Source organism: Mastacembelus armatus, chromosome 17 (assembly GCF_900324485.2).
Source record: "Mastacembelus armatus chromosome 17, fMasArm1.2, whole genome shotgun sequence".
In the NCBI taxonomy this organism is placed as follows: domain Eukaryota; kingdom Metazoa; phylum Chordata; class Actinopteri; order Synbranchiformes; family Mastacembelidae; genus Mastacembelus; species Mastacembelus armatus.
Window position 1 is genome coordinate 24404553 of NC_046649.1, and position 24591 is coordinate 24429143.

Consider the following 24591-nt stretch of genomic DNA (forward strand, 5'->3'; position numbering starts at 1 on the left):
CTTCAGGAGACTGAAGCACCAGGGGGGAGACACAGACCTCGAGCTCTAAAAAGGCCAGTTCTCATCAGGTTTTTGTTCCAGCTTCACTGAGCCCTTTCTGAAGAACATGCTGTGCTCCGCTGGTCCTCCTATTTCAACAAACGCACAGCTGATATTTAAGAATAACAAGCCGGGCAGGTACTGACCCTCCTTAAGACGCTAACCAACAGGTCCAAAAAGGTCAGACCACATCCCCCCTGTTGGTTGGAACTGTTAAACGTCTGCGCTCTGTTCTGTAGTGACCGTTAGGCTGTGCAGGCTTGGAGACTAGGCCCATCTGCCAGTTGGCAGGATGCGGTTGAGGTGGTTTGTGCTTTGGACCAGGCGATGTTGACGTTTCCTGCCGTCTTGCACAACCGTTGTTGAGTTTCCTGTTTAAAGAAACTCCTTAACTTAATCTTTTACTGACTCCATCCCATCACTAAGCCGGTCAGACTTACAGCCTGCTGATTGTGTAGTTACTACTTTTTTCCAAAAATCATTTTTCCTTAAACATGAACCCCAGGGCTCCCCAGGATCACCATCCTTTCAACAACATGAAATACACGTCAGCCACCTCCCCCAGTCCAACCGAGAAGATCTTCAGGATCCTGGTGGGCGGAGCCAAACAACACGAGAACACAGCCCAGCTGGAAATAAAGACTTTTATTGTGGAGGTGACAGGAAGAAGAACAGCTGACTGTAGCTGCTGACACTGACCAGTACAACACAACATGCAAAGAGGAAGTCAGGCTGGACTTTAGCAGGAATTTAATAACCTCCTCTGTATCCCCCCCGTCCTCCTCCTCGGTATCCTCCTCCACCTCCTCTGTAGCCCCCACCTCCTCTATAACCTCCTCCTCCTCCATATCCTCCTCCTCCTCCTCCTCTGTAGCCCCCACCTCCTCTATATCCTCCCCCCCTGTAACCTCCCCCTCCTCCCTGGTAGCCTCCTCTCCCCCTGTAACCTCCCCCTCCTCCTTGGTAGCCTCCTCCTCTGTAGCCTCCTTCTGCTCCTCCGTCGAAGCGGGCCATCTTTGGAGGCCGAGGCCCGTCTCCCATCCTGTGCACAGAACAACGTGTCACTGAAACCGACTACACAGGAACAGCAACAGCAGCGAAGTGACGTGAGGTTACCTGGGGGCCATCATGTTGAGTCCGGCCGCCGACGGTTTGGACACGTGTCTGATGACGTTGAGCAGGTGCTGGTTGGTCTGGTCCATCTGCCTGACGTATTCTGGGTCTTTGGTCACTTCCACCACCAGAGCCTCCAGAGCGGCGCGCACAGCGGCGATTCCACCCGCCACCTCGTGAGGAACCCTCAGCTTGATCCTGCACATGTGACATTAAAGGCGTCAGACCACACACCTGATATCAGCGCTGAGGACGTGCAGAGGGAAACCGCTGAATAAAGAATAAGCGGATTCTCACCAGTCGTCCAGCTCCACGACGTCCCCGTTGGAGCTGATCTTCTTGCAGGCGAAGAGCAGCAGCTGCAGAGGACTGACCAGAGTCATGCCTTTAGCTGAGATCGCTCGGGTTCGAATCTGAAACACAAACAAACAGGTCCGCTCTTTTCTCTGTGTTTTCAGACATGGAACTTTAAGTTCAGTTCGTCTTTGGGACGTTTTCTGTTTTTCAGGAGACCTTATGTCATTTTAAGCTGAGCCTTAAGAAATAAACGATTGTTATTCCCCTTCAGTTTCAGTAAGGGAACTGAAGACCTGTGATTTCCTGATCAGCTACCTTCTCGCTGAAGACGAAGAACGGGGAGGGGTAGGTCATGTCGTGGCTGCTGAAGGGGCAGTTGACGGAGGATTTGTGGATGAGGGCATTGCGTCCCTCGGTCGTCAGGATCTTCCTCTTCTCCTTGTGGTAGCACACATTGGGGTACGAGCCGAAGGTCAGCAGAGAAACCACCACATCCAGGTTGTTGTCCGGTCCGACCGTGTTGAACATCTGAGTCATCAAACTCTCTGAGGACGACGGGGACAGAGGTGGTCACTGACTGTGCTGGGTTAACGTTTCTGAGGGAATTAATGGTGCGTTCCGGTACCTTCGGGGAATCCAGAGTTGACCAGGATCTCCTTCAGCTGGACTTTGGCCTCCCAGGTCATCCTCAGAGTCGACATGTTGAGACGTTTGTGTTCACAGAAGCGAATTTCTGCTTCCTCTCCGCTGATCCTGTGAGAGCAGCAGGAACAGCACAGGGTTAACGAACGTTTACCTTCAGGGTCATGCTAACGCTGACGTCTCTGCATGTGCCTGTGTATGTTGGTTGACCACCGATAACACAAAGGTGCCTCTGACTTGTCAGAGCTAACGGTAACTGTGACCGACCTGACGTCGTCCCAGGCCTGGAAGACAGACAGCAGAGCCACGTGATCGGAGAAACGACTGCCGGCAAAGTTTCTGTGGACGAAGCCGAGCCGCTTGCCCTCGTTGATGAAAGGCTCCGGGAAACAGGAGGCGGAAGAGATGGTGCACATGGCATCGCCGACGCTACGGGGAGACAGAGACACGGTTTCTTAAGGTCGTGAAGGAAGCGGGCGGTCAGCTGATTCATCAGGACACAAACAGAGACACCGACTGGAAGATGCAGCCCATGATCATCATCTTCCCCAGACGAGGTTCGATGGGCAGCCGAGCCAGGATCCGCCCCAGAGGAGTCAGCTCGTCGTTGGTGTCCAGAGCATCCAGCTCTGAAACACACACACACACACACACACACAGTCAGTGGGATTATTCCTGAGTGCTCTGGCTGTTGGGGGGAGAATGTGGCCTGACAGAAGAGCTGCAGAAAATATCATGGCACCAAAAAAACTAAAGAACAAAAACACAAGATGAACTGACTGAATCCCAGAGACGACAGTAAAGTCGTGGTTTTATTGACTCATCTGTGTATGTGTGTGTGTCTGTTTTGTACCCTTCAGAGTGTGTTCCGCCTCAATGACGGCGTCCAGCGGCGGCGGCTCGATGGCTTTGGACAGGAAGTGTCCGATGGCCCCGAGTCTCAGCAGCTTGATGCTCAGAGCAATTTCATGCAGCGGCGTCCTGAAGATCTCCGGAGTCATGTGAGTCTCGAGCCTGCAGACACGCCGAACACACACACATCAGAGAGTACAGGCAGACTCAGGTGTCAGGAGGGGACGGGGTTTAGGATTCGTACCTCTCGAATCGGGCTCGGCTGCAGAGGTGGAAGCAGAATCCCGGTCGGACTCTGCCGGCTCGACCTTTCCTCTGCTCCAGGTTGGTCTTGGAGGCCCAGACGGTGGCGTAGTTGGTCATGTTGTTGTGGGAGGTGAAGAGCTTCACCTTCTGCCTGCGGCACAGACAACACTCAGAACCGTTTGGGTTGGTGTTGAAAAGCAAACGGCGACTCACTGACAAACTTACTTGCACGAGTCGATGACGTAGACGACGTCGTTGATGGTGATGCTCGTCTCTGCGATGTTGGTGGACAGAATCACCTGAAACAGGTTGAACATCGTCAGCTACCACCAACCCATGATCATCACACACAGTCTCCACACTGGCTGTGTATTAGTCTGAGTTTCTACATTTGATGATTCTGCTCCTCGGATCCTCTGGGTCTTCTCTGTTCGCTGCAGAACCACACATGGCTTTACGAGCTCTGGGTCCAGAAACTAGACAGCTGAACAACAAGGATTGTGGTATTTGTCTGACCTTCCTGATGTTGTCAGGAACTGGTTCGAACACCCTCCTCTGCTCCTCGCGGGGGATCTGAGAGTGGAGCGGCAGAATCCGATACCGGTTGCTTCCTAGAGAAAAAGAGAACAGACCTATGTTCCAGTCTGACCGGGCTCGGTACGTCCCGTGCACATTTATACTGCGTTTACACTGACTCCACTGCAAACATCGCTGGGATTAGACATGAAGCTCTGCCGGGGCTGTGAGCGACACGTACCGAAGTGCGGGTTGGTCTCCAGGTGTCTCTGCATGGAGTAGATGAGGTTCCAGCCAGGCAGGAAGATGAGCACGGCTCCGGCCACCTGCAGCGTCTCGATGTATTTCAGCAGAGCTTCGACCAGCTCGAAGGACGTCTCCTTCTCATTAATCTGAGTCATGGCGTGCTTCGTCTCTGCCGTGTACTCGGACCCACAGATCATGTTGCAGTTGGTCTGCAGAGCAAAAACAAAAGTTGTTTTTAGTACAGCCTGATGGAACAAGGACGAGAGCTGTTTTCGCTGATTGGCAGATATAGAAATGAAATCCCGAATCTAAAAGTCTAAAAACGTACAAACATTCTTGTTAAATGTGGATTGTGATCTAATTTTGAGGGAGAAATCTTTTTCAGTCCGACGTGTCTGTGTCTCTGTGTCTTACATCATCATCGCCTCCATCCTCGTCTTTGTCTTTCTTCTTCCGGTCCATCGGTGGAGGGACGAAGTGGGTCATCTGGATACAATCTTCCAGGAAATACTCTGCAAACAAAGACGCACGTTAACCGTGTAAAAAGGTCCGGTCAGAAATAACAGAACCGGGTATCCCTGTATGTTCAAGATGAAAACAGAAGCAGGAGCAGCAAAAGGCCTTGGATGGTTCTGGCTCTCACTGGTACCTTGAACAGGGAAGGTGCGCCCGAACACCTCGATGATGGGGCAGTCGAAGAAGTAGTCTCTGAACATGGTGGTGTCGATGGTGGCCGACATGAGGATGACACGGACCTCTGGGTAGGCCTGGACCACGTCTCTGAGGACCACCATCAGGAAGTCAGTCTGCACAGTAAACAAAACAGGAAATCAGTGGATTTTTAACCAGAACCACTGAAAATGACACACACACCTCAAGCTAACCCACGTTGATGTCTCTCTCGTGGATCTCATCTACGATAACGTGACTGATGCCTCGGATTCCTGCTTCAAGCTTCCGCAGCAAAACCCCTGAAACACAAGACACACACTGAACATCGTGAAGACACAGGACCGGTCAGTCAGTCTATCAAAGGCAAAACACTAAACCATGACAGTGAACTGCTCCCCTCTGCTTTTCACAAAGCTAAGAGCTGCACACAAACAGAAGCTTCTCGTCAGCAGTGGCAGACCGTCATGTGATGACGTGAAGAAGACGACGCGGTGGCTGCGACGCCCAGGCGGTCTGCGTACGTACCGACGGTGCAGAAGAGGATGCTGGCGTGCGGTCGGGGGAGGACGGACTCGAAGCGGACGCTGTAGCCGCAGCTTTTCCCAAGATCCTCTCCTCTCTCGTAGGCGACTCTCTCAGCCACGGACACGGCGCTGATCCGGCGGGGCTGCAGAGAGGAAGAGAACCAGAAAACAGTGACTGGACCTGGAAGACTGTTATTAGACTGTGCACGGTCATTCTCAATGATGACAGTCATATTTCCACACTGTTGTCATGGCAACGACTCAACCTCTAGATAACGTCACCAGGACGACTGAGAATCTCCACAGACACCGTGTCAAATCCTCCCCTGAATAATTCCAGTCTTAATGACAAACTGGTCCACAGAGTCTCAGAAAATCTGAAAGTTTTTAAATTTGTCAAAATTCTTCAAATCATCTTCAATAAAACCAAATTGTCAAACTATATCTGATCAGTCTGCAGCCAGTCCTGTTCAAAGCAAACAGGAAGCTCAGCTCTGCTCTCCTCTGGCCCTCTGTTACCTGCGTCACCACGATGTTGCAGTCGGACGCTCGGCCTCCTTTGATGAAGCGTTCCAGGATGTACTGAGGGACCTGAGTGGTTTTACCGCAGCCCGTCGCTCCTCTGATGATCACCACGGGGCTGTTATCGATGGCCGCCATGATCTCCTCCTCAAACTGTTTGACGGGCAGCTGTTCGCGCTCCACCAGGACCTGACCCGCAAACACACATCAACAGCCAGGAAGTCCAATACAACTCGTTTCTGTTCTGTCTGAAACACTGTAGAGAAGAAACCAGCCTGACCTTCTGCAGGTTGTCGTCATGTTCCAGCTGGTACATCAGCTCATCATGCAGGTCACCACTGATCTGCTCCGGAGTGCACTGCAGGAAAAAAAAAAAAAAGTCAGTTATAGCAGCAGTTCCCTTCAGGAACGACCATCTCAGCCTGGACTCTCTGTCTGTGGAGAAACCCCATTTTAAAATGAGTTTCTTAGCTGGATCACACACACACAACCACGCACAAACACACACTCAGCCTCGTTCATGCAGGTTTGTCAGTATTTGTCAGGTTTGCTTCACGTGAGCTGAACGCCTGCCAGCAGTTAGTGGATGAAATAAACCCAGTTCCAAAGCCGACTCACAAAGGCCAGTGGTCCCTCGTCGATGTTGCTGCTGGTCCAGGGGTTCCAGTTGACCTGTGGCGGTGACCAGGGCACCACCCCCGCTCCGCTTTGACGCTGGGACGGCTCAAACGTGGCCAACTTTCCCTGAACCAGAGACACCGAGCTGCTGGGGTCTGCAGGCTGGACCAAATAAAACCAGGTTAAACCAAGTGAGCCCGGAAAAGAGCCGGGTTAGCATTAGACAGATCAGTGTCAGGGGCTCAGGTCACTCACAGGTGGGGGGATGTGGACTGCGAGCTCCTGGACGACACTGGCCAGCTGCTGCTGCAAGTCTGGAGACACCTGGACCTCGAAGACCTCCAACTGGACACAGAAACAGAGACACACGCAAACATCAGCTGAAACCTGAGCCGGTTTGATGCTGCAGATCTGCCAGTAAAAGGAGGATTCCCCGCTGGCCTACAGTTTCTCCTTCTTTCTTCTTCGTGACTCCGGTGTACGCCTCGATGACCCCCAGGTGGTAAAGCTGCCGCACCAGAGACAGAGCGCACGACTGAGCTGCCAGCTTCTTGTTGGAGCCGTGCTCTCGAGCTGTGATCCCTGCAGGACGAAGAGCAGAAAGTGGTCTGAGCTGACAAACACTAAAAAGCTTCATACCGAGGAGATTTCTAACGACATTTATCCACCACCACATTTAGGAAGAAATATCTGAGCTTCTTACTTCTGCCGAGCTGCTTCACAAACAGCTGCATCTCTGCTATAAAACTCCTGCAGAAACAGACAAACAACACAGCTTCACTTCCTGTGCTTTTCAAAGTTAAAGCCTTGAACAAAGCTCAAAGTGAAGTGATGAACTCACCCTGTGGTGCTCTCAGGAGGAAGCCTGTATGTTTTTCTGCCAGACTTAGGATTAAAAAACACCAATCACCAGCTCTGACTCTGGTATCTCCCGGCTGCTCTCTGCCCTGCGGTGAACAGTGACACCAGAAATCACAACCAGAGCCCTGGGCTGCACCCATGGGACAGCTTTAGTGCACCTAAACGCTGTCCCATGTCTTCCTTTAGTGAGGTTGTGAGTTCTGGTGTCAACTCCGTGTCCCACCAGCTAAACGCCGTCTGAAGCCTGCTGTCCTCATCCCATCATGCATCACTCTTCATCTATTTACCTTCCAGCATCATCTTCTCTCTAAGGTCAGTTTATACTACAGTGCCACGACCACCTGGGAAGCGTGACTGTTTAATTGAGACCTTGATCGGTTTGGACTGGTTCATGGTTCTGCTAAATCAAAATTAAGTTCTTAATTAGTTCATACACACAATTACAGACGAACCTTTTATCAATGAGTCATTTAAAATGTTTTGTAAAGCAGGATTCAGCTGGTGCCTGGGTCCACCTCTCATCCTGTCCTGGTTTCTCTCTGGTCTGAACTGGGTCGAATATTCAAACTGTGAGATCTCTCTGGTGTAGCCAACACACTCGGGAGGTCTCTGGGTTTACAGCAGTCCAGCAGAAAAACATACAGGAACACCCTGAACACTGGAACGTTCCGCGGCTCTTTAAGAGAAGTCCGAACTAAAGAGAGCTCTGTAAAGTCCGTCTCTGCTCTTACTGTCTGAAGCTAATGTTGAAAACTCTTCATTAACAGGAGCAGTTAAAACACACTGACCCTGCATGTTTCCTCATTGTTCTACAGCTATTGATCAGAAAAAGAGCAGTCGGTCTGAAAACAATTGATCTGTACATCAAATCCAGACGGACCAGACAACTGTCTCTTCAGGACTGTGACACTCCAGGACATAAGAAGCCTGGACTCTAACGATGTACTGACAACGGCCGTGAATTTATAAGACTTAACTCTCATTCTGACCTAGAAATGAACAAACAAGCAGCCTAAGGAACTTCCTGATTCCAGCCTAAATAACATTTGATTAGTTGGCAGGAAGTTCATCAATAAAAATGTAAATATTTAATCATTTGGGTCCAAATGATTCAGATTCCAGCCTGTGTGGACTAAACGTTCTGACAGGCCATGTCAGTGTAAACTCACTGTGAGTTTGTGTAAACTAAATGATCAGCAGACTAATCAAACTATTTATAAATGGATCACTGACTAAAGCAACATGACAACACACAGAGCAGCTCAGCTTCAGGTTTGCTGCTGTCGCCGTCTGATTCAGACCTGTTGTGGTCCGGTCCCACTTGGCTGTATTTATACTCCGCAGTGGTCTTCTCCTTCTGGAAGAACTGGTTCAGACGGGCCTTGGCGTTCTCCAGCGTCCAGTTACCATGGAGATTAGCATTCAGATCCACCTCCTCTGACTCCAGAGTCTACGACAAACACCAAACAGGGAGAAGAAGAACAAAATTGAATAATATTCTAATCAGACACAACTGTGGATTTCTTTATTTCATCTTCTGCAGATGTTACTGGAGCAGCAACAACACAGACGCCTCCCGAAAAGATTTTCTGTTCTTTTTTTTGTTTTTTTTAAAATCAACTGTAAAATCTACAGGAAGCGTTACCGCCTGTGCTTCCTGTTCGTCTCTCTTGGCGTAGTACTCCTTCAGGTTGGCTCCTCGGTCCCACTGGGCTCCTCCTGAGTATCCCACGCCAGTCACCCCTGGCACCGGCCCACTGCTGCTGCCCGCTTCTAACAACGAAGAAAAACATGCATGGACAAAATGGCTGCACGTGTTTGATCTGACTGAAGCGTCACGTGACTGGTAGGGACACAAACATGATGGATCCGATTAGACGCATGAGTCTCACCCTACCTTGCTCTATTTTCACGACGAGGTGGGGGGGCAGGGGGCCGCTGGACGGCAGGTTTCCGAAGCCACCGCCTTCTCCTCCGTCAGGCTGGTCATCTGCTGGAGCACTCACCTGGTGACACGAGAGTCAGATCAGACTTTGATGAACTTGACCTTTACTCAGTGCCCTCCACTGAGACCAGCTGCACCGTAACAGCTCTGAGCCCGTCAAAGCTCTGAACTCCTGCATACGTCATTTGTTGGTGATTCTCACATGTGGTAATATGAAAATCGTCAGATCAGTTTTTACAGAACAACAGGGACGGTGTGCTGACCCCTTGAGCCGGGACCTCCGCTGCGTTTATTTCCCCAACTCGAACCAGGTAGTTGACAAAGTCCCTGGCAGCGTTGCTCTGGGCGTCCTTCTTGTTGGTGGAGTTTCCCATCCCAGTGTAGTTGAAGCTTTCAACACGAACCTGCACACAGAGGTTGGCAGTCAGACACAGTACGTGTCAAACGACCTCAACCCGAAGAGTCCACGAGAAAACTCACCTCACACATGAACTTCTGCCTGTTCTTGTTGCCCGCAGCTCGGATGTCGTAGTTGGGAGTCAGTTTCTTTTTCCCACACCAGGCGTACAGAAAGTTCTTGATGTCTGCCATGGTGGACGGACGGTCGGGGGTCTCCTCCTCTGTGGACCCTGAGAAACAAAGTCCTGTCAGTTCGTGTCACTGCTCAGTTTACAGGCTTTGACCTGACAGGTCAGGGGTCACTGCCCAGCCTGTGTCAACAGACGAAACCTGAGAGAAAACAAACAAACAACTGAAGTCCACGCAAAACACGCACATTCTCTTCTTTGCTGATCAAATATTTCAGCAGTAAATAAAATGTGTCACACAAAGACGGACCGAGGAGCCCGGGTTATTCCAACAACGAGCCCTGGTCTCACAGCCCGCATGTCTCGGTACCTGCGGCTGATGTTCGGCCTTATTTGACACCGCTGACCAGAACAAGTGTTGACGCATGAGACACGAACAAGAGGCTCGAACTGAACTTCCTGGTCCGTTTGTTTCCACTGTAGCATTAGCATTAGCATACATAGCGGCTTATCCTTAGCAGCTAGCGTTAGCCCCCGACCAAAACATGGACACTTAGCGCCGCCACCTTATTTAGACCCACCGCTGGCCTGAGGTGCCCCCTTTATTGCACCCGGTTTTAGCTGCGCTGAGAAAAGTTACCGTGAGCCGAATCAATGACTGCAGCTTTGCTAGGCTAACTTTAGCCTTCCGCTAATTACCGTTAGCTCTGCCGCCGACACCGAACAACAACAACCCAAAACACCAAGAGGTACACGAGTGAAAGTGCTGGTGGAGATTTTAAATCCACTAACAGACCAGAAACGATGACAGATATTTAGTCTCCAGCCTCCAGTGATGCTGTGGTTGACTCCGTGTTGTGTTTGTCTGCTGCCGGTTCACAAACCGGGGTGTCAGCGCCGCCTGGTGCCCCGGGGGGTGAACTGCGCCCCGCCAGGTTGAAGCTGCTGCAAAGGTCATTTCCTTTATCGACCTTCCAGATAACCTGTCCAGGGTGGACCCCTGCCTTTCACCCAGAGAGAGCTGGGATAGGCTCCAGCAGACCCCCATGACCCTGGTTAGGACTAAGGGGGTACAGATGATGGTCTGTCCAAATAGACGGTGCATTTTCATCCATTAGCACATAGTTAAACTCAAACAGGTGATTTCCACATGAAAAAATAGAAATATGATAATATACAAATTACTGACATCAGTGTCCCAGGTCTGAAGTCCATTTGTGGGTCTGTGCACAGGGGGTCAGTTTTACCACATGGTCACTGATAATCTTACTGGAGATCTTTGCCTGCTGCTTCAATCTGTTCTCTTTGGGGCAAAGGAAGGATGTTCATATATGTTCATATAATTCATTTCATCCCAGCTGCTTTATAAACACTTGTTTAAAGGTTTACTGGTTCCCAGCCTAAGGCTCTAACCCCTCCAGAGGGTCACCAGATACATTTGAGGGGTCGTCAAGCAAATATGTTTTATCAGAATAAAATTATTGTGGTGTAGCATCGAGTTTGAAATGAAAAACTGAAAACAAAACAACACAGAACACAACAACAGAAAAAAAACAATAATTATTACAAAAAATTATCATCTGTAAATAATAACACAGGGTCAAAATTATATATAAACCCACTTAATGCAGTAAAATGTCTTTTAATTTGGCAGGGCCCCTGAACTTCCTACTAGTGGCTGTGACGGTTTGGTTTATTCTGACCATAAAATCAATTAAAATGTGTGGACCAGATTCTGGGGATTTTAAACATGTTGTACAAGATTGAATTTTACATGACGGTTTCAAAATAAAAGCTATAGTGTTAATGCATCATGTTCGGGTCTTATTTATTTCTGACTCACCAGTGAAAATCTCAGGCCAGGGACAGTCAGACACTGCAGATCAAACCAGATTTGTTCCTAGAGAAGCAGCTGATGTTTGGTGTTGGAAACAGGCGTCTCAGGGTGGGGTCAGGTGATCATGGCTGCACTCTGGTATGTTTTGATCATTCACATATGTGTGTGTGCCGTGAGTAAACATGAGGCAGACACCGAGTGCAGAAAAGGTGAACCGAGTTGGGAAACGTAGCAGGTGTGTGTGTGTGTGTGTGTTGAGGGTGTGGTGTTGATAAGGCAACAGAGCGGGTGCGGCTCTTTGTGTGTTACAGCCTGCAGCGGTGTATTTCTGCACATCAGCACCGGGGAAAGTGTTCCTGTGTGCTGGCAGGGTGTGTGTTATGGATCATAATGTGTGTACGTGTGAGTAAGTGTGTGTCTGCGGCGCAGGGTGTGTCTGGCTGCTCCGTCACACCTGCAGCCTCAGGGCACAGTTTCCACTCGGAAACAAGCCGCAGAACGCAGCCCCGGGCCGGGATTTATGGACACATGAGCAAACACATGCTCAGGGCCCGGGCAGAACCAAAGGTCCAAATACAGCAGCTCATGCCTGAGCCTCCTGCTAATGAGGCTCTTTACTGTGAGTCCACCCGATCATTTGGATCCTGACTTTTGAGCCTGGGTGGGGTTAGTCCAGATTACCTGACCCAGGAGTCTTTTCGAGGTTCTGCTGTAGTTAACGTGTTATGATGTTTCATTAACGCTCTTCCTTCTTTTTAATTTATGTCACTGAGTCCTGAATATTTTCCATCTGTGGGACAGAGCAGCTCCACAGAAACAGGGTTTTATTTTTAATCGCCTGTAAAACGTCTTTGTGCCATAAAAATGTAAATGAGCCAGTAAAGGTCGGGAACAACAGGCTGGTCTGTCCCGGCACACACACACACACACGCACACACACACAGACGGCAGCGTCACATCCTCTGACTGAGTGTGTGTGTGTTGTGAATCACATGTGAGTAAGTTGCAGCAGCATGTGCGGCCTGTCCAGACGTGCAGCAGGTGACAGTATAAAGCTGCTCCTTCCAGCTCTGAGGAGATTTGACACTAATCTGGTTTTCACACAACATGAGGAGCAGCAGCTGGATTTCACTCTGCGGGATTTTGGCTGCAGCCTGTGCCGTCCAGGCGACTTTCACACACTATTGTAAGTCTCTCAGCTTATTCTTTGACTCTTTGGATCCTCTCTGGCACTTTATTCTTACAGCTGCTGTCGCCTTCAGGTTTTACTTTGAAATGTACAGTTTGACTGAACTTTGAGTTTGTGTATAAAAATGAAATGAACATTTTAGTGTCAGTCTCAGATGTGAGCAGGGAGCAGCATCTCTAATCGATACTTATCTCATCAGGAACATGTGGGGCAGAGAGGAGTGATCTCAGTCACATTAAATGAGTTGATTCCTCTCAGTGTAACAGTTAAGGGTTTGATTTCGGGGGGAACCTCCAGACTGTAGGTTTTCTAAGCATCTGATTTCTTTTGAAAAAAAAAGAGACATTTTTATGTGAGATTCAGCTGAAATGAATATTTGATGTAAAAATATTCTCTAAAATAAAAAATATTCCAGATGAAAAGGCCTCACACGTGAGTCCCAGGCCAGTAAAACACAGTTTAGTACAGTTTACACAGTGGATGAATATCCAGAGGATAAGAGCAGAAGAACCTGCTGCAGCTTCTCTCATGATGAACTTGTAGAGACATGAAGCCTGTTGAGAGAATGAAATCTCTGCTTATAAACATGTCACATTATCTCTCTGCAGCACAGGCTGAGGTTTGGACTGATCTCAAGTCTGTTTTCTGACACTATGATAAGAGAAGAAAAGATAAAACCTCTTTCAAACCACAGGAGGGAAATTTAGCAGCAACAGTTCAATCATAAACAAGCCCAGGAAAGCATGAAGCATAAATCAGGCTAACGGTGATAACAACTGTGCCATGAACCCCCGGGGAAACAAGTCTCAGGCCTCAGAGAAACAAGCTGAGGACTGAAGCTGCCTGATCAAAGGAAAAGTCTAATTTAAAAGGAAAAATGATCCGCAGCAGAACATGGCATATGTTCTAACAGGTAACAGAACATTTGCACAATTTCAGGACTAAGTCAAAGGTTTGAGATACTAAATCATAATTACAGCTGTTCTCCAAAGCTCCAGATGTTGCTGTGAGCAGCCGTTCAGCCTTTTGTTCTCACAAAACCAGGTAGAGGTGAGGGATTGGTTGTGTACCTTGTGTACCACGTGTTCTCTGACGGTCTCCAGGGTTACATTCGGGTCAAACTTGGTCATTTCTCAGCGTTTGTGGTGTAAAACATGACTCTGGGCGCGGCGTTATAGTTCTGTTCCCTCCGGGGTCGTCGTGTGCTCAGGGAGGAATCCTCCTCACGCCTCAGAAACTGTCTCGTCAGAGCAGCAACACCTGAGCTCATCGCTGCCGGCGGCGTTCAGGTGAACATTATCTCCTGTCAATGAGTCAGAGCGTGGACCCTGAGTCAGAGTCTGAGCGTCGCGAACACAGACCTTTAAAGCTAAACTAAATATTTGCTCTTTATTTGGGACTGGAGAGTAGAAGACGTTGCAGTCATTTCACATTTTGCTGCTCGGCTCCAAAGCGTCAGTGTCTAGAAGTTTGTCTTTGATGAAAACCACGTTATTTGATTATTTCCAGGAGAAAAACACTTTGTCATCGCTGATAATACAAAATATAATCAACGAATAAATGATGATATATCTGTTTATTTGACTCACACATTCTGATGCTAAAACGTGTGTACTAGTATTTAGACAAACTGTAGTACTCCTGTACTTTGGCACTGATACTTTTACTTCAGTAATAATCTGAGGGCTCATGAGCTGACTCCGTAAACCAGGAAATCTGCTCCCCTGTGCCACAAAAACCCAACAAGTCAAGTGTGAAGCAGCCTGTCAGCACACATGTGTCCCACCACGGTCTGTTGGTACTATCTGGGTGTGAAATCCCCGTCTTCGCTAAGAGCAGGAACAAGCTGCAGCCTGTCGGACGCCGCCACAAAACATCTGAGTGAGCGCAGCTTCAGCGCAGACGCCCGTGGTGTCTCCTCAGAAGAGGTGTTGGCTGCTTGGGGTGGGACGAGCATGAGGAGGATTTGTCTGCAGGCCTTCAGCGCTCTCTGGGATTTCTGAACAAACCGCAGAACAAGCGTGGCGCTTCACGCTCTGTCAACAGCTCTAATACCCCCGCTGCTCACCTGTGACCTGGCCTCAGGGCCTGTTGAACACTCAGCTCCAGGCTGAGACTCCTCCAGCAGCTAAATCCACAGGATGAAACTGTTTCCATGACTTTAAATCAACCCGTAGAGCAGAGAAAGCAAAAATCAATGTGCACCAACATCAGACAGATACTGACCTGAATCATGCTGATTCAGAGGATGAACCCTGCCTCCATGTGTTCAGGGGAGGTTCAAACTAACACCGAGCAATAAAAACATGTTGATGTTGAGGCTGTAATGAAACGTGCAGCCTCTAGGGGGCAGCAGCAGGAACTGTCTTACTAAATAAACAACCTTTTACTCCTGATGCAGCCAGTGCACGTTGTGAGTGCAATGGGAGATCTCAGTACTGCCTTCCGGACGCCTGGGGTCTGTACTGCGTCGACTGTCAGGGAAACACCGAGGGACGCCACTGCGAACACTGCAAGGCCGGCTTCTACCTGGAGGGGGCGGGGCTGAGCTGCACGCCCTGCCGCTGTAACCCCACAGGTGAGAAACCATCGCCCACCTCTATCTAAGATGTACCCGGGGTTCGAAAAACCGGAAACGGCCGAGTTTCTATGCAGGTGGTGGTGTCTCAACCTTGTGCTGTCCTTCCAGGTGCTGTCAGTGCCACGTGTGACCACAGGGGGCGCTGCAGCTGTAAAGAAGGTGTCACAGGAGAAAAGTGCGACCGCTGCCCCGACGGACCAATCGGAGCCAACGGCTGCGCCCAAAGGTGAAGCGGCACATTGACACATTGACCCAGACGCTTTCGACACGTCCCCTTTGCTAAACCCTTAGCACTAGTTTGTCTCTGTTTGGCTCTTTCACAGGCTTTAGCCAAAAATATTCTTCTTCTGTGGTGTTTTGTCTGTTTTGGGTCTAACTTCCTGTCGCCCCTGTGTCTCTCCAGCCGTCAGGTCAGAGAGGATTCTGGGAGTTTGACTCTGCCATGTTTCTGTTACGGCCACAGCAGCCGGTGTTCTGCCCAGTCCGGCTACTCCGTCCACAACATCACCTCCACCTTCACTGACGGTACCCATGCACCTACCCCCTTCACAATAAAAGACCCCTGAGTGACTCTGACATTCATTTCAGAATAAAAGCTTTAGGGATGTGTGTAGTGACCTGAGGTTGTGGTGTCTGCAGGTTCGGACGGTTGGACGGTAGCAACAGCTCAGGGCGTTGCCCCTGACAACGTTCACTTTCGCTGGTCACCTACACACCAGGACCTGGAGGTGATCTCTAAAAACAGCCTGCCCATTTACCTGTACGCCCCAGGTGAGAACAAGCCCCACCTCCTTTATCTGCTCCTTCCTTCTTTTTAATGTATGTCAGCTTTGTTGTCATCATCTGCTTTGCTTATTACTTCCTTTCCTCCTCCTCTCACCTCCTCACTCCTTACTCTCCTTCCTTATTTCCTTCCCCCACCTCCTTTTCTTGCCTGTCCTCCTTCCTTCTCTTTTCCTCCTGCTCACCTTCATACATTTCTCTTCCTTGTTTATCCTTCTCCCTGCTTTACCACAGCTTCCTTTCCTTTATTGTTTCCTCCCATCCTCTCTCCTTCCCCTTTCCTTTCCTTGTCTCCTCTCCACTCATCCTTTCTTCCTGTCCTCAGTAGATCTTCTTTTCTTCCTTTCCTTTCCTGACCAGGTGTTTCCTCTCCTCTCCTACAGCTCCCTACCTGGGGAACCAGTTGCTGAGTTATGGTCAGAACCTCTCCTTCTCACTCCGCCTGGACCGCGGTGTCCGACACCCGTCCACCAACGATGTGATCCTGGAAGGCGCCGGTCTGCGGGTCTCTGCCTCGCTGGGTGACCTGCGATCCATTGTCCCGTGTGGTCAGAAAATCAACTACAGCTTCAGGTCAGAAACTCAGACCACCCACCTGCTGAAATGAAATGACTCATGGGTCTTTCTGAGGCGTCAGTCATGGATCCTGGGTTTGGTCTCATCCTTACTCCTACTTTGAAAACTTCATTCAAGTGTGAATATTCCTGCAGCCACACCTGTGGAATCCTGCTGTAATCAGAGCAAGTAGAAACCAAGTCCTCATTCAGAAAGAATCTGCATGTGTTGGACCCGTTAAACTCTGACTGGCGTCTGCAGACAGTAACGTTTGACTGCTCACTTACTGTCAGTCAAATAAACAGACATAGATAAACATGCAGGCCTGCGAGCAGCTACAGCTTTAGCACATCTGCTCAGTTCACATCTGCCTGAGCAGCCGGGTGTGTCCGTCAGTTTTCTGAAACCGTGTTTTCTATGATGCACAGACTGGACGAGCAGCCCGGCAGCAGGTGGAGGCCTCAGCTCTCCGCCTTCCAGTTCCAGACGCTCCTGCAGAACCTCACCGCCATCAAGATCCGGGCTACGTTTGGTGATAACGGTGAGCAATGAGCTTATTTTTATATTTTCCTTCCTGTCACCCCATGAAGTAATATAGCAATGATCCCCGACAGTCCTGGGCCGTACCTTACAGGACTCTCGGTAATGGTACTGCACCATTCAGCCCTCAGCTCCAGTGATATTTACTCACATACTCCCGCACTCCCCCTCAGCACACAGTTTCCTTAAAACCGGCTGCAGACAGCTTACAGAGGCCTCCGTTTGCTGCTGGATATGTGGGGCCTCATCTGGCGTCTTGTGCTCAGTACCTTTTATCTGCCCTCAGGACGTGGTTACCTTGACAACGTGCAGCTGGTGTCAGCGAAGCGTGGTGACGGTGTCCCGGCCCGCTGGGTCCAGACCTGCAGCTGTCCTCAGGGATATGAGGGCCAGTTCTGCGAGATGTGCTCAGAGGGTTTCAGACGCAGGACCCCCGCAGAAGGAGCCTTCAGCACCTGCGAGCCCTGCAACTGCAGGGGAGGCAGCTGTGACCCGCTGACCGGGGACTGCTACTCTGCTGATGAGACTCCTGGAGAGCTGATATGCTCTCAGGGGTTTTACCGAGACCCCTGGCGGCCTCAGACCTGTGTGAAGTGCCCTTGTCCTGAGGGCGTGTCCTGCTCACTGGCTGCTGGTTCACTGGTGCCCCGATGTGACCGCTGCCCACTGGGAACCACCGGTAGGTCTGATTTCAACTAAAGTCACAAGTTTGTTTTGCAGCTGTTTTGCAGAACTTCCTGTGAGTCTTTGTGTCAGTGCAGGGCCTGGTCTTATCGAAAATACCCCGGACCATTCAGAGACTTTAATTTCTCCTGTGAGTCCGAGACAACACAGTGGGAGAAGATTTATATGTTCTCAGTTATTGTTAGAAAAATAAATAATTAATAACCTGTTTTCAATTTAAAAGTTGGAACCTTTGGACTGAAGATGTTGGTAAAAACCTGCAGAAATATAAACCATATCTTTCCCTTCAACTGTTTCAGCATCAAGGTTTTAGTAATGGATCAATAATCGTCCGTCAGACCTGCTCATTGATACTGTGTGAACAAATAAAACCACGTTGCTTCTATCTGCAGGTCCTCGCTGTGACGTCTGTCAGGAGGGTTTCTATGGAGACCCAGCAGGGGGCGCCGGTGTGCAGAGGCCCTGCCGGCCCTGCCAGTGTAACGGTCACATCGATGTCAGTGTGGCAGGAAGCTGCGATCGCAGCAGCGGTGAATGTGTGAAGTGTGTGAACAACACGATGGGACGGAGCTGCGAGGTCTGTGTGAGGGGTTTCTACCACAGCCGGGCCACCGACGCCTGCAAACGTAAGACCCCAGGCTGGATCCAGTTAATCATAGCAATAATCAGTCAAAACTCTGAAGCTGCCTGTAGCTGTGCTGAGGGCCAAACAGGAAATACAGTAACCTGTAAGACCTGAAGTTCTGGGAACTAAAAGTCGTTTCCCCTGTGTTTTGTGGAGCAGCTTGTAACTGCGACGTTCAGGGCTCTGAGTCTGTGCAGTGTGATGACTTTGGTCGCTGCCGGTGCCGACCGGGCTTCGAGGGTCAAAGGTGTCAACGGTCCAACTGTCCCGCCTGCTTCATCCCCATCAAGACAAAGGTACAGCTGAGAAACTCTGCTGTGTGTTTGCAGTCAGTTAGGATTAGGTTTATATCGATAATCTGGGTCCTTCAGGGCTGAGAAAAATCCAAAGTCAGATATTTCCTGCCTGTCACTGAGCACAGTGAACATGTGTCGACGTTTTTCAGGTGGAGGCCTACGCTTCCAAACTGAAGGAGCTGGAGATCCTGTTCTCAGGCCCAGACGGAGGCCTGAGACCGGCCAGCAGCGCTGACATGGAGGTCGTCCTGAGAGCCATTGAGGAGCAGGTGAACGACCTGCAGGACGACACCGAGGAGCTCGCAGGTAGGACGCCGCTTCCTTTATATCAGTGGTACTGAGAAAATAAAGCCAGACGCTGATGATGTCACGTCTCCTCTGCCCAATAGAAGTGGAGAAGAACCTGCAGAGGCGTCTGTCGTCCATCAGCAGTTCACAGCTGGAGGAGGGACAGGACATCCAGGACATCGCCAACAAAGCTGACGACATCAAACAACAGCAGAAAACATACCGGTCAAAGGTGGCGGGGATCCAGGCGCTGGTGGAGGAGATGAAACTCAAACTGAACAAGGCCAAGGCTGACCTCAGATCAGCTGTAAGACCTAACACTGAGACCAACCCGTTTACAGTGGATTCCTGTCATGTTCTCACCGTGCATCCTTTCATTAACAAATGTGGACTGACTGAGACGTGTGGCCATAAACACTCAGGCCTCCTCAAATGTCTCAGTGTCGGAGCTCAAGTGTTCAAAGCCGATAAATGATCAGCAGAGTGATCAGAATGAATGAGGAGCCTAAATCTGAGTTTCCAGTTTGTTAAAAACTGAAATGATTGTGATGATCGTGTCTCTGCCCCTCAGGAGATTCCTCTCGGAGATGCCCCACTGAGTCCGAACCGCATGTCTTCTTTGCTGCAGACGGCGTTGAGTCTGGCTGATAAGTACGTTCGTCACAGGGATGATGAACCGATGAGTCTTTGTTTCAGATGTTTGTGTCGTACTAAGGTCCTAAGGTTTTGTTTGTCCTGCAGACACAATATGAAGGCCAACACTGTGGAGCAAACTGCCAACGAGGCTCTGGGCGACTCTGAGAAAAGTCTGGGTCTGGCCCGAACTCTCATGAACAAGGAGAACAAAGTCAAAGAGCTGATCGGAGACCTGAAAACCATGTGAGTAACTGCTGAGGTCCTTAGATTCATTTTTCATTCTGCTCTAATGAAAAAGTCACATTTAACCAAAAACAGACAGAGGTCAGAGGTCAAGAGGACCTGCAGTCAGCAGCTCCAGGTGGAGATGAAGCTAAATGTGGATCTTGGTGATTTGATATTTGTCAGCTGTCGTAACAAACATGAAGAAACAGTCATGATGCATTAAAGACACAACAGGTTTCTGCTGTGAATGGCCTCGTACTACAAAAAACTACTAAAGAATCTCTGGACAGTGCATGCTGGGAAATCTGCTAGTTTCTTCTCCTATAAAAACATCATTTTGTTTCTGTTAAACAGGTAAACAAACCTGATCTGAAAATAAAAACAGAATATTTTAGCTTAAATTCATTTCTAGATCGATATAATTAGCCAACTCAGGGGCCTTGACCCACTAGTCTGTGGTCATGGCCCCTGGCACAGCCTCCCTCTACCCATGTGCTGATGTTTGTGTGTGTTCAGGTATGACCAGACCTCGGCCCGGGTGAAGGGGCTGGAGAACCAGGCGATCCAGCTGAGCGGTGAGGCCAGAGCAGAGAGCAAAATGGCGGACGGCATGTTGAAAAACATCGGCAACATGGAGCGAAGCATCCCGTGGTCCCTGAAGGTAACAGCTGCAGCCAGAGGTCAAAACTCAGCGTTCTCCAGAGAGCAGCTTCAGAAACCTGATCAGTTTTCTCTCTGGGGCTAACTGTCTGTAGAGCAATTTTAACCCTGTGTTCTCCCATGATGCTCAGGGGCCCATGGATGCTATGGTTTCCAGGCTGGATGGTCTGAAGGGGATAGTGGACCAGAGCGTCTCAGGCTTTGAGGCGTTACAGGGCGGCGTACAGCAGAACAAGGCCTCCACCGAGGACCTGCTGGCCAAGGGCAAGGCTGCCCAGCAGGTAACAAAGGATTATGGGAACGCAACAGCCGTGTTCTAATGTGACCCTGCAGGAGCAGAAACAGGACTTCATGTTTCAGATGTCTTCCCTTGAATTAAAGATTTTAGTGTCTGAAACAGTGTTTTCTGTGTCAGAGCAGCAGCCGTTCACTGCAAAGCAGCTAAATCAGACAAAAACATGGAAGCAAAGACAAAAAGATGAAATAATAAAATAAAAACTACCTGATCACATCACACAGAGCCCAGGAGTCAAGACAAACATGTTTAATAAAAGCTGAGAACAGGCGTCACTGGTCTGATCATGGTTCTGTTGCATTATTGAAGCACCCATCCCCAGGAGGAAGGTCATATTGTTGATGTTTCAGGATGTCTGTCCTCTGCAGGGTTTCAACCAGCTGCTGGACAGAGTCAACGTGGCCAAGGCCGACACCGAGGGCGCTCTGCAACGCATCAACAGCAACACCAAAGAGCTGGACGACGCCCTGGGCGCCCTGAGAGGTAAGCCGTCTGTCACGTCGGTGTACCAGGCATCACTAGGAGCCATTAAAAGACGGAAACATGACCCGCTCTCCTCCTCAGGGTTCGACCAGCAGATCGACGGCAGCAGAGCTCTGGCTGACACCTCCATCAAGCGTCTTCCCGGCATCAGTGCCACCATCCAGCAGGCTGTTAGCAACAACGCTGAGACGATGTCCCTGCTCGGAGATGTGACCGAAGATTTCACCAGCACTCAGGCAACCGTCTCCCTGCTGGAGGACGCCGTCAACAAACTGGAGGTAAAAACCACATGCTTAGCCTGGTTTAGCACTAAGACTGGACCCTGCTGTAGCGGGTGTCAGGTGCATCTCAACAATTGATGGAGTTTCCTGTTTCACTAAGAAGGAAGTAGGTTAAACTTGTTCCAGTCTGGCCGATATTTGAGTCTTGAACCTTGGTTCAGTGCTGACTGGATGGTTTCTTCATTCTTCAGGGCACGATTGGATCTTTGCCTTCTTACACTGGTCTCGTGAAAGATGCCACCAAACTGAACAAGGAGGCGAAGCTTCTGCGGTCGAATGCAGCCGATACAGCTACTAACCTGACCTTCGAACTGGACAAGGCCAGAAAGCTGGAGTCCGAGGCCGAGCAGGTAAACTGTCCCCACTGAGATAAGCCGTCAGGGATCTGAGGGACAAACCGGTGGACAAAAGGAAAATGATGTAAATGTTTTCTCCTCAGGCTGCTGTTGGAGCGGCTGCAGCTTTTAACAATGCCAAACAGGCCAGAGACGCTGTGGGCAAAACGCTTCGGGACATCAACGGTCTGCTGGCCAACATGAGTGAGTACAGGGTTTTCCTCCGACTGGTTCACTGGTCACAGGAGTGTGTTAGCCTTTAGCACCTTTAGCTTTAGCTCTGCTGGACAGGTGTGTTGGTGACTTTCTTACCTGTCCCTTCTCCTCCTTAGACCAGCCAGGTGCTGTGGATGAAACCCGCCTGAGGCAGCTGGAGGACTCTCTGGCCGGCGCTCAGAGGGAGGTGCAGGGCCAACTGGGGCCTCGGCTCAGGGACATGGAGCTGCAGGAGTCCGCCATGCGCCGCCGGCTCACCGGCATCAACCGAGACATCGACACCATCCTGGGAGACATCGCTAACCTGGAGGACATCTGGGAGTCCATCCCCAGCGGCTGCTACAACAACGCCCCTATTGAGGAGGCCTGAGGACGGTCGCCTGCTGCCAACAAAGTCCAGGACCACGAGAAGACAACACCTCCCCCCGTCCCATCAAAGTACAGCTGCTGCAAAACAACTGTGTTTCATCGTCAGGAGCCAACAACTCAGAGTCAGAACTGTTTCCTTCAAGGGATTTATTCAAGAACAGATCTGATGAGTAAGAAACCAAAGGTAATTACAGGAAAAACTGAAGTAACACTTTGATTTTGTCTCCTGAAAATGGAAAAGATTGATCTGCAGACGTATTCAATGAAAAATGATTTAGTGTCTTGAAACAGAAAAAACGTATGTTGCAGAAAAAACAGGAGCTGAAACGTTTTGATTATTGCACATCACAGCCACTGACGACTTTCCTCTTCTCCCCACAATGAGCACTGCAGGTTGTTTAGTAGAAAACACACACTAATATTCTCTGTTGTTTACCTGTGTACATTTAGTGTTTCTGATAATGATGTAAAGTATTCTATTTATAACTGTACATACACTTTCACTTTTATGTCTTTGTTACTGGTTCTTCTGCAGAACAACAGAAATGTATCTGAACTTTTTGAAATAAAGCTGCTGCACCTTTCCCTGATTGTTTATTGATCATCGTCATATTTTTCCAATGTGTCTGATCTGATCTGTGGCTTCTCTTTGTTTGTGTGTTGAAGCCAAATCTCCTGCCAAACAAAAACTATACGTATTAATGTGAACAAAGCAAATCTGTTGTTGTGGAATCAGGTCAGAAAACCTCTTTATCCATTTATCTACTAGTTAGTTATATGTGATTAATGAGCTAATGAAGAATAAGTGTCTCAAACCTTCTAATTCATATTTTGTAACCTAAACTAGGTCATGATTGTTGTTTTATTACGTGACACTTTAGTTTTTTACACCAATAAATCGTTTTCTTTTGATTTCAAGAAACAAAATCACATCCAGCTGTGACGTTTGAGTTTATTGTCATCATTATAACAAAACTAATTTTAGAATCTCAACACAGAGCCAGGGCTTTGACATGAACGGGAGCAGAAATCTGAAAAGTCAAGTGTTGCATTAGCAGCAGAAATCATGCGTAGAATGACTTTAAATATAATTACACAAAAAGCTTCAGAAACACAACAGGGGTCAGGCTAAATGGACATTCAGTATAAATACAGCTGAAGCATCAGACACGTGGTTTCAAGAGTAAAAGGACTGAAGCCACAGCAGGCGGGTCACTGCAGAGACGCTCCCAGAGAACAGGAGCGACTTTGTTCATGGACGAAGCTTCAGAATAGAAAATCAATCCCCACTGAGTTCGATTTATATTTAGAACATATTGACCGATTTTTGCAAACACGTTCACAACAGATCATAACCGACCAAGTGACAAACGTTCATGCCAGAACCAAAGTGTCTACGCATGCAGTCTAAGAAGAGCGAACAGGAGCCAAAGAAAACAGGACGACAGCAACACTGCTACTGAGGACTGGATTTTAGAAAAGATCATCATCATCATCATCATCTTCATCGTCCATTCACTGGGAAATCAGACAATAACAAACGAGTGGAGTCCGTCCCTGTTTAATGTCAGCTGCTGACAGAGGCAGCTTTTACCACAGTGCACCAAACTGCAGCCCAGCACAGCTCAGCCACAGCTGACCGGGGCTGATGGCACAGTTCTGGGCCACCAATGGGCCTCATGCAAGAACATTTTTGTTTCCCCCTAGAGTGGACTCCCCTTCACTTAGACTTGGACTGTTTCAGACCTTTTCTCTTAACCCTTAGAAGTCTGAGCCATTGAACTGTGATTTGATCATGCCGACCTAACGGTAGACTCCTAAGGGTTAAATCATCAGGTGCTCTGTGCGTCTGAGGGAACTTGACAAAAGCTGTAAGAACAGCTGGTTTTAAGTTTTTATGATCAGCTCCAGACCAACCTGCTGGTCCACGTGGACCAGTGTCTGAGTCCACCAGCTGAACCTCACCCCAGTGTTCCCTCAGTTTGAGCTCTGGGTTTGGTCTCCACCACCTCCTTAGGGAACTCTCTGACAAATTTGACAAAATGTATGTTTGACCTCATCTTGCATGAAGCCCATTGACTCTCACACAAAGG

The 24591-nt window shown here is 49.2% G+C and overlaps 2 protein-coding genes across 6 annotated transcripts; one reads left to right on the plus strand and one right to left on the minus strand.

The window, feature by feature from the left end:
• Positions 1 to 789: 789 nt before the first annotated feature.
• dhx9 (DEAH (Asp-Glu-Ala-His) box helicase 9) lies at positions 790 to 10508 on the minus strand. 5 transcript variants are annotated; one of them, XM_026313693.1, is made up of 28 exons: positions 10417 to 10508; positions 9574 to 9722; positions 9357 to 9497; positions 9046 to 9154; positions 8794 to 8921; positions 8450 to 8598; positions 6991 to 7037; positions 6733 to 6869; positions 6543 to 6632; positions 6288 to 6449; positions 5950 to 6027; positions 5667 to 5858; positions 5149 to 5290; positions 4840 to 4922; positions 4601 to 4757; positions 4366 to 4463; positions 3947 to 4160; positions 3706 to 3800; positions 3415 to 3488; positions 3188 to 3340; positions 2945 to 3105; positions 2609 to 2720; positions 2359 to 2520; positions 2075 to 2202; positions 1765 to 1994; positions 1450 to 1565; positions 1156 to 1350; positions 790 to 1081 (listed from the first exon to the last, which is right to left on the minus strand). In XM_026313693.1, exons 2-28 carry the CDS (start codon positions 9682 to 9684, stop codon positions 790 to 792), a joined length of 3756 nt encoding a protein of 1251 aa, XP_026169478.1. In that variant the 5' UTR covers positions 9685 to 9722; positions 10417 to 10508. The 5 variants fall into 5 exon arrangements, with proteins under 5 accessions (XP_026169478.1, XP_026169476.1, XP_026169479.1 ...); XM_026313691.2 differs by having other exon boundaries at positions 10320 to 10493; XM_026313694.1 differs by lacking the exon at positions 10417 to 10508 and adding an exon at positions 9991 to 10221.
• Positions 10509 to 12471: 1963 nt separating this feature from the next.
• Positions 12472 to 23130, plus strand: lamc2 (laminin, gamma 2). Its single transcript, XM_026313699.2, has 21 exons — positions 12472 to 12643; positions 15048 to 15224; positions 15336 to 15453; positions 15631 to 15752; positions 15867 to 15998; positions 16394 to 16583; positions 16994 to 17106; positions 17392 to 17784; positions 18182 to 18415; positions 18574 to 18710; positions 18860 to 19016; positions 19100 to 19305; positions 19570 to 19649; positions 19740 to 19877; positions 20376 to 20520; positions 20651 to 20800; positions 21183 to 21297; positions 21379 to 21575; positions 21770 to 21928; positions 22018 to 22117; positions 22246 to 23130. The coding sequence occupies exons 1-21, from the start codon at positions 12565 to 12567 to the stop codon at positions 22497 to 22499; spliced, it is 3396 nt and encodes a 1131-aa protein (XP_026169484.1). The 5' UTR covers positions 12472 to 12564; the 3' UTR covers positions 22500 to 23130.
• Positions 23131 to 24591: the final 1461 nt, after the last annotated feature.